At 26.5% G+C, this 18,486-nt stretch overlaps 1 protein-coding gene across 2 annotated transcripts in view; it reads right to left on the minus strand.

The window, feature by feature from the left end:
* LOC145829762 (protein CLEC16A-like) overlaps nucleotides 1-18,486 on the minus strand; it is a 48,222-nt gene that overhangs the window by 4,114 nt on the left and 25,622 nt on the right. Inside the window, exons 13-22 of one of the 2 annotated variants that reach the window (XM_082937631.1) lie at nucleotides 18,357-18,395; nucleotides 11,696-11,799; nucleotides 10,491-10,631; nucleotides 10,114-10,223; nucleotides 9,148-9,192; nucleotides 4,229-4,279; nucleotides 3,903-4,031; nucleotides 3,147-3,267; nucleotides 2,686-2,834; nucleotides 2,176-2,300 (exon numbers count right to left, since the gene is read on the minus strand). In XM_082937631.1, coding sequence (XP_082793757.1) covers nucleotides 2,176-2,300; nucleotides 2,686-2,834; nucleotides 3,147-3,267; nucleotides 3,903-4,031; nucleotides 4,229-4,279; nucleotides 9,148-9,192; nucleotides 10,114-10,223; nucleotides 10,491-10,631; nucleotides 11,696-11,799; nucleotides 18,357-18,395 — 1,014 coding nt within the window. The remainder of the gene's footprint in view (nucleotides 1-2,175; nucleotides 2,301-2,685; nucleotides 2,835-3,146; nucleotides 3,268-3,902; nucleotides 4,032-4,228; nucleotides 4,280-9,147; nucleotides 9,193-10,113; nucleotides 10,224-10,490; nucleotides 10,632-11,695; nucleotides 11,800-18,356; nucleotides 18,396-18,486) is intronic. The other variant, XM_082937632.1, reaches the window with a different exon arrangement.

Genomic DNA, 18,486 nt, shown 5'->3' on the forward strand with positions numbered 1-18,486 from the left:
AATTAAAACTATACTTTAAAACAAAATTTAACAAGAAAATAATTACTTTAAAATTACTTAATATAAGGATTTAAAAAGTCTAGTTTGGTATACGAACTTTTTCTGCTTACATAAACTGGGCCTAAAAGATTGAATACATAAGGCTTCCAGAAAATGCAGTTGAAAAGAAATCTCCGCTCACACTAGGACTGACAAATTCTCCTTTTAATAGTCTTTAGCACACTCAGGATTATCCAACAAATGTTGCGAAATCGCCGAGAAGTATTTTTTCGTTGGTTTCTCCGAACGGCCATCAAACCAGCTTTTCAAGACCACAAAATGATTTGGCAAAATTCTTAGTGAAAAAACTTGCACCAGTTTTACACAAATTTTCAAATTACTCTCTTAAAAATTCTTTCCAATTTATAGAAAAAATAATCTAATTCCTCGTTCCAAAATCAAAACTAGCTATATGATTACATATGATATCAAAAGCTTGTTCACTAATATTCAAGTAGTGGAGGTTATTGAAATTTGCTTTAAGGTATTGTAACATTCAGATTTAAAACACCCTCAGATGCCGGAATTCGTGTGCAAAGAAATGTTACACATAGCTGTTTTAGGTGTTGAGTTTAGTTTTGATCGTAAAATGTACAAACAGATAGATGGGGTTGCAATGGGTTCACCTTTAGGTCCTATCTTAGCTAACATTTTTGTTGGTTATCTAGAAAGTAAGTTATTTTTGAACTGTAAAAGTCCTCTTATGTATCTTCGATACGTAGATGACATTTTTGTCATGTTTGAAAATAGACAAGAAAGTTCCGGTTTTCTAAACGACCTAAATAATCTTCACAAAAACCTCAGTTTTACAAATGAAGAAGAACACAACAATTCATTAAACTTTTTAGATGTTTGTGTCCAACGATCAGGTGAGGGGGAACTTTTAACTAAAATCTATCGTAAATTTAATTCAGAAGCATTTTATGTTCCGTGGGCATCTTTTGGTCCAGTCAAGCAGAAGTTAGGAGGGTATGGTGAAGCGTTTCACCAGACTCTGTTCTCCTTGCTTTGTTGAAGGCAAGTTGAAAACACTTCAAAACACTTTCCTTTCCCTTGGTTACAGGTAACTTAGTTTAGAAAGTTATAACAAGAGCTAGAAGTTCAACAGCTTTAAAAATGATTGGCCCTCAGAAGTGTCCAGTATACTTAAAACTTCCTTACCTTGGAAATATTTCTGAGAGGTTTTCTAAGAAAATTTCAGAGGAAATAAACCAGGTTTTCAGCTCTGTTCATTTAAGAACAGTTTTTTATACTGATCGACCTCTATGTGGAATTTACAAAAATGTTTCTCCCACCCATGAAAAAAGTAACATAATCTATAAATTTAGTTGTCATTGTGGTAGTGACTACGTGGGAAAAACATCTCAAAGGTTTCATGTAAGAATCGATCAGCATGTTCCGAAAGTCTTGAAAAGCTGGTTTGATGGTCGTTCGAAGAAACCTACTGAAAAATACTTCTCGGCGATTGGGCAACGTTTGTTGGACAATCATGAGTGTGCTAAATACTATAAAAAAGAGAATTTGTCAGTCCTAGTGTGAGCGGAGATTTCTTTTCAACTGCATTTTCTGGAAGCCTTATGTATTCAATCTTTTAGGCCCAGTTTATGTAAGCAGAAAAAGTTCGTATACCAAACTAGACTTTTTAAATCCTTATATTAAGTAATTTTAAAGTAATTACTTTCTTGTTAAATTTTGTTCTAAAGTAGAGTTTTTATCTTAGTTTTTATCGCTTGTTTATTTTAGATTGTTTTAATTCTAACGAGTTTTTTTAGTATACCAAATGTATATAGCATAAGCACTTAGTTAATTTTTAACATTCGATCATTACGTCATTTTATATTTTAAAACTTTAAACTACAGTATGATTTTATTTCAATTTGTATTCATTCTACCATAGTAAGATACTATTTCTGTTGAGCTTTACTACGAAAGTACTAAAATAAATTTAAGAAAAATGAAATGTATTCTGTTATATAAAAAAAAAACACAACTATTAGACACAAAACTTTTTTATTTAATGCTATCCACAATGCTTTTAAAGTTTGGTAACTACTTTCATAGACTAACAGCTGATAAATTTTAAATCAAAAATTAAATTTAAATTGTTAAAATAATATTTTAAATTTTTCAACAAACCTTATATGGTCGTCGAAAATAAATGTAGCTTGCAAAACGGGAGAAGATTTCATATTAGAAGTCCGGCCATGAACTGTGACTTTTAAGCATCTGCTGTCCTCAGTATCATTTAAAACCTCAACATCCTTTTCAACATCAAATAAAAATATAACTATTTGTTGAACATTAAAATAAAAAGTCAAATTTGACTTTTAGGCTAATTTAGGAATTCTTTGTTTATAACACGAAAAATATTAAAAGCAGAAATGAGAACAAAGAGGTTTATTGCTTGGGTTTAATTTGATTTGCTTAATAAAAACTAGAAAATAAAAGCAACATAAAAAAAAAAAAAACATTATTTATAATATAAAAATATACATCTTTTTGACTTATAATGAGTTTCGAAAGCTAATTATTTTTTATGTTTTAAAACCTTAAATATATTTTTAGAGAAAATTTTATTTTGAAAGTTTTATTAAAAACTAGTAGACAAAAACAAATGAACAAAAATAATTTAGTATAAAATTATACCTGAATATAACCAGAAAACGTTACGACACCCCATCCAAGTTTTTTAGAATCTGGTTTTACCAGAACAATTTGGTACAAATCTACCACTAGAAATCTCCTATTTCTCTCTTGCTTTCTAACAACAGTGCATGCAATTAAATCGCTGTTGTCTGTAAAATAAATGTTAAAAAAAAATTAAACAACAAATAAAACAGATACCAATTTTAGCAATAAAACTTATAATACGATTTTATTTTCGCTAGTTGATAGCAAATATACTCATAAATGTAAATTAAAACTAAACATAAAAGTTATAAAATTACAGTGTTTGGTTTTATAACACTTATCTAAAAGTCTATTGAAGTAAAAACTTATACTTTGATAATCTTTATTATAACTCGAAACTATGTATAAAATATTATTTTTGGTTAGTAAATTGACTATTAAAGGTTTGATAAACTGAAACTATTGTTTTTATTTACTCAAATCGAGTTTGTCATCTCGATGAATGCAGTCTTGGTCCCTTGACAACGGAAGTTGTGTTTCAACTTGCCCATTCAATTGCATCCATAAACTTCGTAGTATAAAAAACACACCGATAGACTGCAAAAATTGTTGAAAATTGTATTAAATATTATATTAGTAGCAGCATTTTATAGCTATTTTTGGGTACTGATAATATATGTCATTATGTGAGAAGGAATTTTTTAATATGTACTTAGTAGTATGCATACATATTGTTTTATAATGCACAAGAACTGCAAATGTTGTATAGTTGATTTTTGTTGTTTTTTATTTTTCACACTACTTAGTTGATTAATTTTGACTTATTCTATATAATAGCTTAAGCATAAAAGCAGTAGTATTTGTTAATTTATTCAAAACTTATGCCTGAAACCAATATGTAAAAACTTTTTTGATAAATAACACGCTGCTAACAGTTTCTTTAAAATTTTAGAAACAATCTAAATAAAATACAATCATTATAAACAATTGTTTTTGAAGTAGTTTATTCACTTTTATCACATCAGGAAACTAATAAACTGTACATAACTTTTTTTTTTTTTTGAAGAAAGTTTTTTAAAGTATAATTTTAGTTTTATTTTGAGCTGTTTAGTTACACAACGTATTTAATAACTAAATACTAAATACAAAGAAAAAAACTATATAAGAGTATAGTCAACGTGTTTAGTGTATTTTAATTGTTTTTAAGTATTCGTAAATAAAAAAAAACAAACTCTTCGCGCTTGTTCACTTTCACCACATGGAAGTCTTTTTATAAAATCAATGCCAGTTAGCGGAGTTCCTGTAGGGTATAACAGTAATGACGAATCCATCATCAGATATTCCACGTTGAGAGGCTTCTTCTGTTGATTTAAAAATATTTGTATAACAAATATTATTTTGCTAATACTGTAAAATGCTATAAAATTCTAAATTTAGATAAAGGTTTATAGTAGAAGTAAATTATACTATAAAAGATAATAAATACTTGTTTAGTTTTATTGCAGAAGTAAATTCGCTAAAAGCATTCTTAAATATACAAACATTAATAAACACTGACTGATGATAGACGATATTCATATTCAAAGATGTCAAGTAATATTTCTTCCTCCTGTTAAAATAATGTAATTCGCAAATATAATAATTTATAGAATGATAACTATAAGTAAAATTTAAGTATTATACATTGTGAAACTCTTAAGTAATTACAAACTTGTGAAAATTTATAAATATCTTTTTCAATACTGAACGATTTTACAAACCCGTAGTCTTAATGTCAGTGTTTTTAGAAATAACTATCATATTCCATGGATTAAACACATCATGTGTCTTATTTATTGAATTATTTACTATAAAATGGCTAATATTTTCTAAAATATTAAACTTGCTTTTTAACAACTCCATTTTTACTTTATTTTGACAAGAAAAAAACACTATGAATTATTTTTTTGGAATTATTTCCGTCTATCAAAACAAAACTTAAAAAAATAATCAACTATTAAAAACATAGCAATTAACGTCGGCATTGCTAAACTTTTTGATGAAATACTCGAAAAAACTTTGTAACTTTGTCATCATTAAGTTATCCGAAAACGTTTATGAGGCAGACAATTAAGGCAACTCAGAGTATGATGTGCAGTTTACCTCCACTTTCTCATTACATGGGTATAAACTAAGGTTAGCAAGGAAAATTTCACAAGTCATTAAGTCGAATTTTAATAGTGTTTTGTTACGTGTCGTGTATAACAAGAAGCTTACACGCAATGTAATAGATAAAGATGCTACACTCCACCATTAAGCAAGGTCATCCAATTTTTGCGTTGTCATAACGGAAATAACTAGTTACAGAGTGAACAAAATGCACTCGAAATTTTATTCAATTTGAAAATAAATATTATTATATTTTTTTCTCTTTGAAACTAAAGTATTTAATATTAATATTCTTTAGTGTCATTGTAAAATATAGAAACTTTCATACTGTTTTTAAAATGAGCTATAAAATGCAAGGACTTAGCTTTATTGCCAAAAAACAGCAAATTCAGAGACTGTTAAGCTCTTAAAAATGGCTGAATACATGTTAATGAAATATTTAAGGACTTTAGTACATCTAAAGGCCGTCCTAGGAGTCCTTGATCAAAGAAGATAATTAAAGTTGTTTAGGAACTAGTAAGTAGGAATCCGAAGAGATCTGAGAGGCAAATGGCTTAAGTTTATTGTAGTTTGTTATAAAATGGTCATCAAAAACTATACCAATTTACGTCTTTTCACGATATGAAAGAGCTAATACATTACACCCGTCTAAAAGCAAAAATAGCTTGACAAAATAAAAAAAATATCTTAAAGTCTTGCTGGGCAGGATACTTTTAAAAACATTGTAATATTTGTTAACAATAAGAATGAAAGAGTGTACGCAAAATTTTCAGCAGTCATTGATAAGTCTGTGAGAAGAACCTTTAATTAAGAAAGTAGATTTCACTGATCAAGTGGTTTGCAGTTTCGTCATCTTGGAAGTTACCTCTGATTTTTGTTTAAAATAGGGATAAAATCAACACACATTTTCACTAATATCATTTTGGTTCCAGCTTCAAAATAGATAAAATACATTTAGAAGATCAGTCCTTTCCTCCAAAAAAGATGAAGCACCATTAAAACCTCAATAAAAGCTCAAAGTTGGCTGTAAAGTTGGTTTACAACAGACTCATTTATATATTGACCAGTTGTTTTGAAAGCTAAAAAATATTTTTTTGGTTTTACTGGATTTTAAAAACTTAAAAAAAAATTAGGGTACAATACGTCGATTGCTTACTATGAAATTTCGTACACAATTTCGAATCGTATCAGACTTTAAAGATGTTTAAAAATTTTTGAAAAAAACATATTATAGTACTTTTTTGATTATAATTTTTATAGTTTTAAACATATGTCTGCTAATTTTAATTTTTATACATAAAACAAGTCTTTTTCAACAACACATATATATTTCAACAATTTTCTTCAGTGTGATTACAATTGTAACAAGGTAAAACAAATTTTAAACTTATATAGCCTTTTTAATTATATGAGAAATTATCAATCAATTAGCAAAAAAAACCCTAAACTATAACAAAAAAAAAATTAAAAACAACAAGGAAAACGTAATTAACTGTAACAATTTAAAACAAAACAAAATTAGTCTAATTTAAACAAGGATAATGAGTAATCAAATTCTCTTTGTTTGCATAATTCTGGCTTGTTTAAGTGAATATAAATAGCTTCTATTTTAATTAAATCAAAAATGTTCGTGCAACTTCTTAAAACTTTGAACTTTGTCTCACTGTAATTATTACCACATTTAGGATTTTTTACTAAGTGCTCTGAAATTTATGATCTTTTTGTTGCGTTTAAGGTTGCATTACTCATTTTCTTCGGTTGATTTTTGATATGGTCTTTCACGCACTTAGGTACGTGCTCTTTTATTCTTGTTTCTAAATGCCTAGAAGTTTGTCCTATATAGCTGTTTGCGCAACAGCATTTATACGTGTATACCACGCAACTTTTGTGTTTGTAGGATATTAGATCTTTACCTCTAGGATTTAGGATAGCAGCAGATGTAAAAATTACTCTTGGTTTAGATGCATGGTAAACTTTTTCTGTCATATTCTTGATATCTCTTTCAACTTGTTTTGATTTTTCACCCACATAGGGCAAAATTAATAGAACAGGACATTTCTCTGGTCCATAAGGTTTTGTGTAATTTAGTCTTTTCAATTCAGTTTTGAATTCAGTTTTGTATTCAAAACTGAATTGAAAAGACTAAATTACACAAAACCTTATGGACCAGAGAAATGTCCTGTTCTATTAATTTTGCCCTATGTGGGTGAAAAATCAAAACAAGTTGAAAGAGATATCAAGAATATGACAGAAAAAGTTTACCATGCATCTAAACCAAGAGTAATTTTTACATCTGCTGCTATCCTAAATCCTAGAGGTAAAGATCTAATATCCTACAAACACAAAAGTTGCGTGGTATACACGTATAAATGCTGTTGCGCAAACAGCTATATAGGACAAACTTCTAGGCATTTAGAAACAAGAATAAAAGAGCACGTACCTAAGTGCGTGAAAGACCATATCAAAAATCAACCGAAGAAAATGAGTAATGCAACCTTAAACGCAACAAAAAGATCATCAATTTCAGAGCACTTAGTAAAAAATCCTAAATGTGGTAATAATTACAGTGAGACAAAGTTCAAAGTTTTAAGAAGTTGCACGAACATTTTTGATTTAATTAAAATAGAAGCTATTTATATTCACTTAAACAAGCCAGAATTATGCAAACAAAGAGAATTTGATTACTCATTATCCTTGTTTAAATTAGACTAATTTTGTTTTGTTTTAAATTGTTACAGTTAATTACGTTTTCCTTGTTGTTTTTAATTTTTTTTTTTGTTATAGTTTAGGGTTTTTTTTGCTAATTGATTGATAATTTCTCATATAATTAAAAAGGCTATATAAGTTTAAAATTTGTTTTACCTTGTTACAATTGTAATCACACTGAAGAAAATTGTTGAAATATATATGTGTTGTTGAAAAAGACTTGTTTTATGTATAATTTTTATATAATTTATTTACATAAAACTTTTATATAAAAAACTTTTGATTTAACTTATAGTTTTATACTTTATCTTACTATATTAAACTTAATTTATATTTTATTTTTGTGTTTATGCTTTTTCAACGTATAGAGAAATTTTAATTTTGATCTATACACAGGGTTGCCTAATGTTTTCAGCAAATTTATTCTAGGTTTTTAAAACTACACGTTTTAGGGTATAATTTTAGTTAAAAGTTAAGTCTAAGGTAAAAAACTGTGTTAAATAGTATAATAACATTGAAAAGATATCGTATAGCTTCTTTAAATGTGTTTTTTAATAAAAAAGACTAACTTAAATTAAGAGTAATTTGATGATGACAAATTTTTTTTATCTATACAATAAACTTTTTGAGTCAAACCGAAATTTTACTACTTAACATGTAAAAGTTGTTTAAATTTTAAGGTTTTTTGGCAACCTTGTATGTAGGACTTTCAATGAATTATAAAAAAAAAAACAGATTTTATTCTTTTTTTTTCATTTATGTAAACAAAGTAGCTAGGAACAAATTTTAATAAGAAATTACAACCTTTTAATACTTTCTTTAATATAACTTTGGATAAACGTAAAATGGTTGTACCTTTTAAAAAACCTGGTTTTCTGAAAATCTCCACCAAGTAGTCATAATTTTTTTTTTACTTTAAAATTTTATTATATATTTATATATTATACAACATATGTCAGTCTCACTTCACTTCAAGATTAAGACGTAAATTTAAAGAATCATTTTAAACTTCTGTCTTTATGAACTTTTTTTTATGAAATATCTAAAATTTCATTTATACAGTTTAGTCAACTGAAAATGCGCTGAAAAATATCTTAAAAATTTTTTTTCTTAAATTACTGGTATGTTGAAGTTTAAAAAAAAAAAGTTTCAAAAAAACATATTTTCAAAAGTCTAACAGAGGCAAAACTTACATGTGTCATGAGCCAATCTCAATTAAACATTAAGTTTTGATTATATCACTTGACTATCAGACCACAAATAAACCCGCGTTTATTTTTATTGAAACTTGTCATTTGTCGCAACGAAAACATTTTCTATCTTCAATTTAAAAATCATTTACGTTTTATAACGTAGCTACCTTTTGCTGGTATGGTCAGTGACGTCACCTTTGTGTCGTTGCCGTGCAAATTAAAGTTGTCAACCGTATTTAAACATATATAAAATTTTGGTTATGGTTAGGTACTCTTTATAACTGAATCTTTGCTAATCTAATTAGCAACGCAAAACTAAACTATGTTGTTATTTACTAATCTAATACTACATTATTAAACATTATCTTTTTAAACTAATTTTATAAATAAGTGCAAAGTTTTTTTGTACTTCTGTGGTAACAAAACTTACCTTTACATAAATGTGTAAGTTGCGCATAGAAGTTTCTTTTGATTGCTGTTAATAAAATTTTAGACATTTAGTAACTTCACCATAAATATGTAACTTAAATTATAATAGTGATTTTTTTAAGAGTTACGGTTAAATTTTAACTCAGTGTATAAATGAATTGATAAGTAAAAGTATGAGTTTAAAAAAAATTAATGTTTATACAACTTTAATTTTTAAATAAGACAAAACAGGATGATTCTGCTAATTCAGTATTAATATAAAATAATTGATTTTGATTGATTTACTACGTAAAGTTTTACAAGTTTATTAAATTAATTTAACGTTATCAAAACTACAATATTGTGTTTAAATAAATTTAATTAATTAGAATACAGTAAAACTAACAACTGTATGTATTATAAAGGTCTAATATCAACTTTATTAAATACTTTTTTTTAATTCGAAGGAAATTAAATAAACTAATTAAGTATTTATCTAGTTAATAAATAACATTACTGAATATTTTTGAAGTAACTAAACTTAAAAGTGGAAGCTAACCATTATTGCGGCTTATAATTTATTTTTTAATTTAAATAATAAAAACTATAACTATACTTTAAACTTAAAAAAAACTAGTTTTATCAATCACTTTAACTACAAACTATACCATAAGTAGAAATGTATACAAAAGTCTTAGATAATAAAAATAAGAAGTTATTTTTACTATTAAAAAGTAACTGGTTTTAATTAAAATACATTTTAAAAATAAACTAAAAAATATATCAATTTTTATAGTGAAACAAAAGTTACACATTCTAAAATGATTATAAAAACTTAAAGCAAAAAACAACAAAACAAATTTAAACTATAATGTTTTAGCGTAACAAGCAAATGAAAACATATGAATTAAGCTTTATTGTCATTAAACTTAATTAAATAATTTCCAAGTAATCAAAATATTTTAAGTTTATAAACTAAAGAACATACTTCTAGCGAGCTTAAGTGTTGTGGTAGCATTATACTTTTGTTACTTTTCATTCCAAGTCGAATCAATAGTTTGGTAGATAAATGTAGAGTTGCAAGTCTTATACGACTATCTTTTAGGTAATATAATTTCTAATTTATCAATAATTTAACATTGTATACATATGCACTATATTTAAACTATAAATCTGTTTAACTTTTTTTTTGTGTGTACTAAAGTCTTAAAAGAAAATGTAATAAAAATATCACAGAACACCAGAAAAACAACTTAAAATGTTATACAGTATAAAACAAAGTATCTTATAGTTTTAAAACATTGATTAAAAAAAGCTACTTAATAAAGATGTAAAGACAAGAGAGTTTTTTGTACAAAACATTACCTTTATTAACTGATTTTTGAACAATTCTTATAAGTCTTTCTTTTAACCACAAGCTGTATGAAGCATCGCTTTCATGGTTTGAAATTTTCTCGTCAGCTTCAACTTCAAACTCTAACATTTTCTTAAGAGAACTATCGATACCTGAAAATAATCAATAAAACGAATTAATAAAATATTCAAAAACATAGTAGACAATGGAATTTATAAAAATAATTTCAGAATATTCAAGATTGATAATTTTGATTTTTTTCTCATTTAAGCTTAAATTGAGACAATGCTAAAAACTTGAAAAAAACAACTTGTTGTTATTGAATGTTTTGAAATTTATAGATAATATGCATAGTTACTTGTTAGTAAATAAAAAACTACCAAAAAAAGCTAGCTGTTTTTGAATCAAGTATGTTACAGTTATATAAAACAGTATCTCATTTTCATATGTTCGCGCAATAATGATCTTTACTTTACAAAACATTTAACTCAAAGACTCAGTATCTATCAACTTAGCTCACTTTTGAAATGCATAACGAAAAATTTTGCATTTTAAAAGTGAGTTATGTTGATAGGTAATGACTCTTTAAATTAAATATTTTGTGTTTAAGTACCAGTATTAGAGCGACCATAAAATAACTCTTATACAAATTACATTACAGTCTACAGTTTTTCTATAATTATTTTGAGATGCATGACCATACATTTAGCTAGTGTCTGTAAAATTTTTGATTTAAAAAGTCAAATATTCTGTAATAAAAAAAAATAATTTGAAAAGATCATTTATTTCTTGTTTCCAAACAAGTTCTATTTCAATAGTATTTATATAAAGTATTTGCTATATTAATTTAAATTGAAATAACCTTAAAATTCATTATTTTTAAAAACAAAACAGTTTTAGTAAAACTAGGAAATATTTAAAATTAAATTTAAATTCAACCTCTTTTATAACTCTAGGAGTTTGAAAAATAAATTAAGCTAAAGTTGTTCAAGGTTTTCATACATAAATTTCCTATACAAAGATATTGTGGCCATTTTACTTTATGTTTTTTAATTCCAACTGCTTAAATAAAAAACAGTAGCAAAAAAGACAACGTTTAAAACATAAATTTCAAGAACTTTTATAGTTTTAAGAAGTTTATCTAAATCGACCAAAAAGTAAGTATACTTAATGCTTTTAAAACGGTAAATTAAAAACTGTAACGAACTAGAGTTACCTTTATTATCGAGTAAAGCATAGATCAGGCAAAGAGCGAATACTGCACTATAATCATTGTCATTACAATTTAGAGCACTATATATGTTGTCCAAAAATGGCCGGCTGTATAGTAAAAATAATTAATAAAAATTAGTATTCTAATTTAAAAATATAAGAACTAACATTAAAACTTCAACATTAGAATATTAAATTAGTTTTAATCCAAATGTAATATAAATAAAGTAAAAACGGTGTTAACCATAATGTACTAGTATTTAGTGAAACAAAAGTTTTCATATACTCAATTCTTTGGAAAGCACAGTTTAGATTGATAAAGCTTTTAACATTTTTTTAAGAATCTACTAATTTAAATAAAACAAAAGATTTATTTATCTTTTATTTAAAAAAAAGTTCAACTGGCAAACTAAGTTAGTTGGACAGACATTATTTTTATTCATTTTAGCTATTTACAACTAAACTATAGCTTATTTTTTTACAACGCAACACATAGTTTACTTGTGAATAGATAAAAAGAGTAAAAATAATCAAAGAAGTAAAAATAAACCTAGATGTTATTTCTTTTTAAACTTTAGATTGTTATAAACATTGTAATAGATACCAATGTAATAATGTTTTACTGCTAGAGATATATAATCAGGGTAGCCTAATTTTTTTGGCAAATTTTCTCCAGGTTTTTAAAAGTACACATTTTTGGGTCTATTTATAGTTTAAAGTTAAGTTTAAGATAAGAAACCCTGTTAATTAGTATAAAAACATTGTTTTAACCAAAGCTATGTCGGCCATCATCAACAAAGGTGAGAAGTTCGCGCCTCAAACAACAAATAATGAACTTCATACGACCAACAACAACAGAATCAGGGACAACATACGACCGGTTTAGTCCTTATTAGGACTCATCATCAGGCAGGCATAGTCGCGAGAAGCCGCTATTGTGAATTTTCCAAGCGGGTTTAAGTACAAAGTACTGAAGCGACTGATTATAAGTAACGTTGAAAAAATTGTCAATTGTTACTGCTTAACATGTTGAAGTTGTTAAAATTCCAGGTTTTCATTTTTAATTTCTCAAACTATTGCAGGTTTCTAGGTTTTTTGGCAACCCTGTATAATGTAAAAATTATTATCGTACGATTCTTTAGTATTATGACGCAACTATAATTTTGAAAACGAATTTAACACAATCAAAGACCATAAAAAGATTTTCCAAGCGAACTAGACTGAAGAGTTTTGAACCCCACCAATTCCCCTTTTAACAAAATTACCAAAGCTCAACTAGACACAATAAATAAAAGAACAGTAGAACCAACAGAAAAACACAGACATCGTTATATACTGGTACAATAAACTAACAATAAATCCTAAAACCCGATTTATAAAATTCTCAAATATTCGCAAACATATCACAAAATTTTACCAATATATAACACAAACCACTTAAATTTAGTCAACAAAACTTGGTGAAAAATTCATACCAATTACAGAAAACGACCAAGAATAATACTGCATTCATGCAAATCAATAGTTTATTACGAAAACAAAACATAGAAAAAAATTAAAACATCTGACTTTTTTTACATTAGCATGGGATCCTACAATGGAGACGAAGTGTGCGACATGGTAGGACTCTTTTTGTTAAGCAAAATCAAAAAATCTAAGCTATTCAGAAACAGAGAGTTTGGAATCTATAGAGACGATGTCCTCGCGGTCATACAATCTAAATCGCCAAGAATAGCAAAATATTATAGCAAAAGTGCTACATAAAATTTTTATTAAATGGGGTTTCAAAGTAACGATAGACGCAGGCCTAATTCAAACATATTTTTTAGACTTAGAGCTAAACTTAATCAATAAAACATACACCTAATTTATAAAAACAAATTTTGATATCCTTTATGTAAGCAACTAATCAAACCAGCCGAAGCAAATCTTGATATAATAACCTAGAACAACTAACAAAAGACTAAACAATTTATCAATCAGCCCTCGAATCCGCCAACCACAAATTCAATTTAGTTTACCAAAAAACGGATAAAACATCAAAAATCAAAGAAAAAAAATTATTTCAACCCGCCTTTTTCCTGAAGCCACTAAAATAGACAAGTAGTTCTTAAACTTTTAAACCAACACTTTGACACAAATCACCCATACCACAAAATTTTAAACAGAAAAACACTAAAAATGTCTTTTTAGTTGCATTAAAAATTGCAAACCAAAAGTTCTCACACACAATAACAAAAATTTCTTTTTAGACAACGACTGTTTAGCAAGAAACCTAATTTACTGAGCTTTTAGATTAGCTTTATAGATACAGTAATCATAAAACAAGATATAACAATAAATTAAATAGACATATCACTGAACTATCAAATTACATATGTGAAATAAAAAACGCAAACAGAGACTATAATTAAAAATGGGAATTACTGTGCAGAATTAAAACAACACTGAAAAACACCAAAACATGTAATTTTCCTTGGAAAAATACGAAATTGAAAAATTAAAAAAGAATCATCGCTAAACATAAGAAAAGAAAAACAGCAACCCTGCCTTCATAACCAAAATATGTATTAACACAAAATATATATTAAACATAACGACGAATAACACGAAAACTAAACTTTAAATGATAATAACAACGCAAAACATATATTAATTTTTGCAGAAGTTGTTTTAAAATAAGCTACCTAAACTTATTCAAACTTATTTGACACGTCATATTGTGTACTCTTCTTATTCTTTAAAAATATGCTTATAAACTTTGTTATTGTTCTGATGATATGCTAAATGCATTGAAACTGCAGTGAAGAAATCGAAAACAAGTTGTTTTTGTATTGTAAATACTAATCTCTGCTTTCGCATCGAGAACTTTGACATTTCTTAATCTAAAAAAACGACCTCAAATATAACTATATTAATAATACAGACAAGATTCAAGTATTGAAATATGGTTTTATGAAGTTGGGACAGGTGTAAAATAATACGAAATATCGTAACATTTGACTAGTTGTCTCTCCTATCAGTTTTGACAGTTGTAATTTTATCAATGATGCAGGTGCCACATATACTGTGTGAGTTTTTAGTTTTTACAACGTAATTAATAGTTTCTCAGTCTCTTTACGATATAGTATTATTCTTTTTAAGTTTCCAGTTGTATCTTGAAAGTATTGTTCCATTTTCTTGATGATGAATAAATTCCGAGTCTATTTTAAAGTTATAAGTTAGTTTTAAGTATTTTCAAGTTTCCAGATGTATTTTGATAGTTATGTTCAAATTTCCTCATAAGTTTTGAAGTCACTGTTGTGGTTAGAACATATTTTTTGAAAGTGACACTTGTTGACCCAAACTAGCTTTTTGAATCGTTTGCTGAGCTTATTGTTTCTTTATGTCCATAAGTAATAAAACTGTATAAAATAGAGTGCTCAATATATAAGAGCTTAATTGTCAAAATATTTTCCGTTAAACGATTGTCACTCAAGCTAACGCCGTTTCTCCTAAAAGCATCTTCAGAGCTTTTTTAAGTGAAAATAAAATGACACCAAGCACACGAGTTTTAGGTAATAATAAAGTAATTAATTACATGCTTAAATAAACATAAGAGAAGTTAATTAACTAATTGTAAAATGAAACTAAGCAAAAACACTCGTCAAGTAAAATGAAACTTATAAATATAAATAAATGGATAGATAAAACTTATAATGGTATAATATACAAATATTACAACAAAAAATAAATTAAAAGTTAAAAATAACTAGATCTAAATTGGGGGCATATCGAATTAGTTTTTTTCTTACATTAAGTGCTTTATCTCTGTCCGCTTTGGCAATGGTCATTCTTCCTAGATTGCATATAGAGCAATTGTCTGTTTTTCTGGTACTGAGCAGTTGATTTTAAATAGCATTTGCCATTCGATTTCGGAGAATTTAATGTTATCTGATGTTGTAAATTTAGCTAGGGCTGTTGTTCGTAATTTCTTGAGGATGCTGTGCTTGTGTTGTTGCCACCTTGTTTTGAAAGAAGTTTCCGTAAAACCAATGTATTTTTTATCTCTAACTTTTGCTTTATACTCACCTTTTAAGATGCATTCACCATAAAATGGGCAGTTCGTCTTATTTCTGCAGTTGCAATTTCTTTTCATTTAGTTTTTAACCTCTAAAATCTTTTTGTTGTGTGAGTTCATGATGTTTCTCATATTGGGCAAACAGCTGTACGAGATTTTAATTGTGTTGCTGTTAAAAATCTTATGAAACTTGTTGTTTTTTGTAAAATGTAAACGAACAAGATCCAAGAGTTTCTTACCTATATTGGTTTTTACAGAATTGCAAAACGGAGGATTGAAATATATGATTTTTCTTAATCTTTCGTTTTTTTACTGTTACAATTCAGATCGTTTTTGTCATAGTATTTTAGCTTATCATGTTCACTTGAAATTAGTGCTTCATTATGATGTTTCTTTATGTATAACATTTTCGACAAATAATTAGTTATTGAGGGATATTCATTCTTTTAATCGACAGTTGCGAAGTGTCTTGTTTTCTTATACAAATGTTTAAACCGTAAATATGCATGTTTAACAAGAATTAGTTATTTTTAAAGTCTTATAATTATAATAACTTACCTAACTTATAGATCTTTTTATATAAAACATGATTAACCTAATTATTTACTATATTAAATTCTACCTTCAATTCAAAACTTATTTTGGTTTGTGTTGTCTAGTCTTGTTTTTGCTCCATATTGTAACTAATTGCTTAATAAACAATCCACTTTCCATGACTTATAATTATACTTTTTTTCAGAAATTTTTACACTGACAAGCTCTCTAAGCAAAACTTGGTTTGCCAAAAAAAAAAAAAATTATAAAGTAAAGAACTCTATTTGTTATTTTCAACAATCAAACCTATAGTGTAAAGTAGATTTGTTTTAATAATATAATTTAGTAAAATTTTCAAACAAAATTGAGTATATTAGTTTTGTAAAGTAGTACCTTCAGAAAACGTATTTTAAATAAAAAAACTAGTTGAAGAGTAGTTAATAAAAAACTAGATAGTTAACATAAAAGTATTTTTTTTTTTATAGATTTTGTTTGCAAAATTAAAAACTTCCTTAAATACAAAGTAAACTGCAGTAAAATTGTTCTCTGATATTTACACAGTATTACTAAACTGTACATTTACATAACAAGTTTAGACTATTTTAAAGTAAATAATTTCTTAATCTTTATAAAAACAGTATTCAGGGTTGCCAAAGGCTTTTTGAAATTTTTTCGAGGTTTTTTAAATTTCTTTTTAAGTTTTTGCTTCATTTTTTTCTATAGAACTAATTTTGAGGTAAAAAGCAGACTTAAATAGGTTTCAAATATTAAAAAAATACTGTAAAACTACTTTAAATGTGTTTTTTAATAAAAAAAGTCTTAATGTTAGAAAAAAAACACTTATTATGATAATTTTTCGAAACTAATTATGTATCAAAATATATACATCTTGTTTTTTTTTAGGGACCGCCAGATGGCGTTAGACGATTGTTTATCAAATCTCGCAATAAAACTTTGACATTGTAAGTTTTTGTGCTCAATTTAGCGATCAGAGTGCAAGAAACACATCACATTTTAAGACTCACATTAAAAACCATAATATTATTAAGATTTATTATTACATTCATTATTCAGTTTTAGACACTTATTAAGACTTTTTATAAAAACATTTTATAGGAACTTTTTTACTTGTAGAATATTTGTGTTTATTTGTTGAGTTTTTTTTCGCAGTTTTGTTCTACTAACAGATTGGCTGTTTTACACTTGAATAAATTTTTGCCATTAAAAACTTATATATGATATGTTAATTACTAAGTTAAACTTAATGTGTCAGGTAAACTCAGGAGAAAACTTAATAATTAAACGCTCAAAGCGTTTAGTGCAAAAAAAGGGCCAAGCCCCCTGAATTGAAGGCAACACCCCAAACTAGGTTGGGGATGTTACAATTTAAATTTTATTACTTTGCATGTAAAAATAGCTTTAAATTCTAGGTTTTTCCTGGTTTTTTGGTTAGTTTTGTTCGAAGTTTTTCAAAGATTCTCAAATTACAGTTTTTTCTATTTTTTTGCCTAACTTATCAAATTCCATGTTTTTCGACAGCTCTGAGTATTTTTATGTTTTAGCCACCCTTTAATTTACCGCATGTAATCTAGTCAACTGTTTAATAGCAAAAATAAGATAAGTTTTAACTAAGATGTTCGACCACACAACTAGAAATAGGTTTACAAAAATTCTTGAAATACATTTACTATGGTTTATAAGTTCTAAACTTTAGAAAAACTATAACAGTATAAAAACTGTCAACCCACTTTAAAACTGTCAGTTATATTTTAATTTCTAAAGAAAATAAAACTTACAATGCAAAAAAAAAGCTCATAGCAATCTTGCTTGAAATAGTACAAATGAATATAATTTAATAAAAAAAAATAAAAAGAGCCTACGCACAAAAACTTAAAACAAAAAAGAATGAACCAAATAGTTAAATGGTTATTAATTTTAATAAAGTATAATTACAAGTCATACTTGTTTTTTAAGTATTAAAAAACAAAAGTCATAGAAACATAAAAAATGTTAACAAAAAATAGGTCAGAAAAAACTGAAAAAAATCTATTTTGACTTAAAACATTTATACCATTTTTCTTCAGATATTAAACGTAATGATCTCCAATTTCTAAATAGTAAAAAAAACGTTGGTTTATTTTATTAGTAAACTTCCTAATACATATTAATATATTAGTTTAAAACTATATTTAAGTAGTTGT

The sequence above is a fragment of the Thalia democratica genome, chromosome 2, assembly GCF_965202585.1.
Source record: "Thalia democratica chromosome 2, ktThaDemo2.hap1.1, whole genome shotgun sequence".
NCBI lineage: Eukaryota > Metazoa > Chordata > Thaliacea > Salpida > Salpidae > Thalia > Thalia democratica.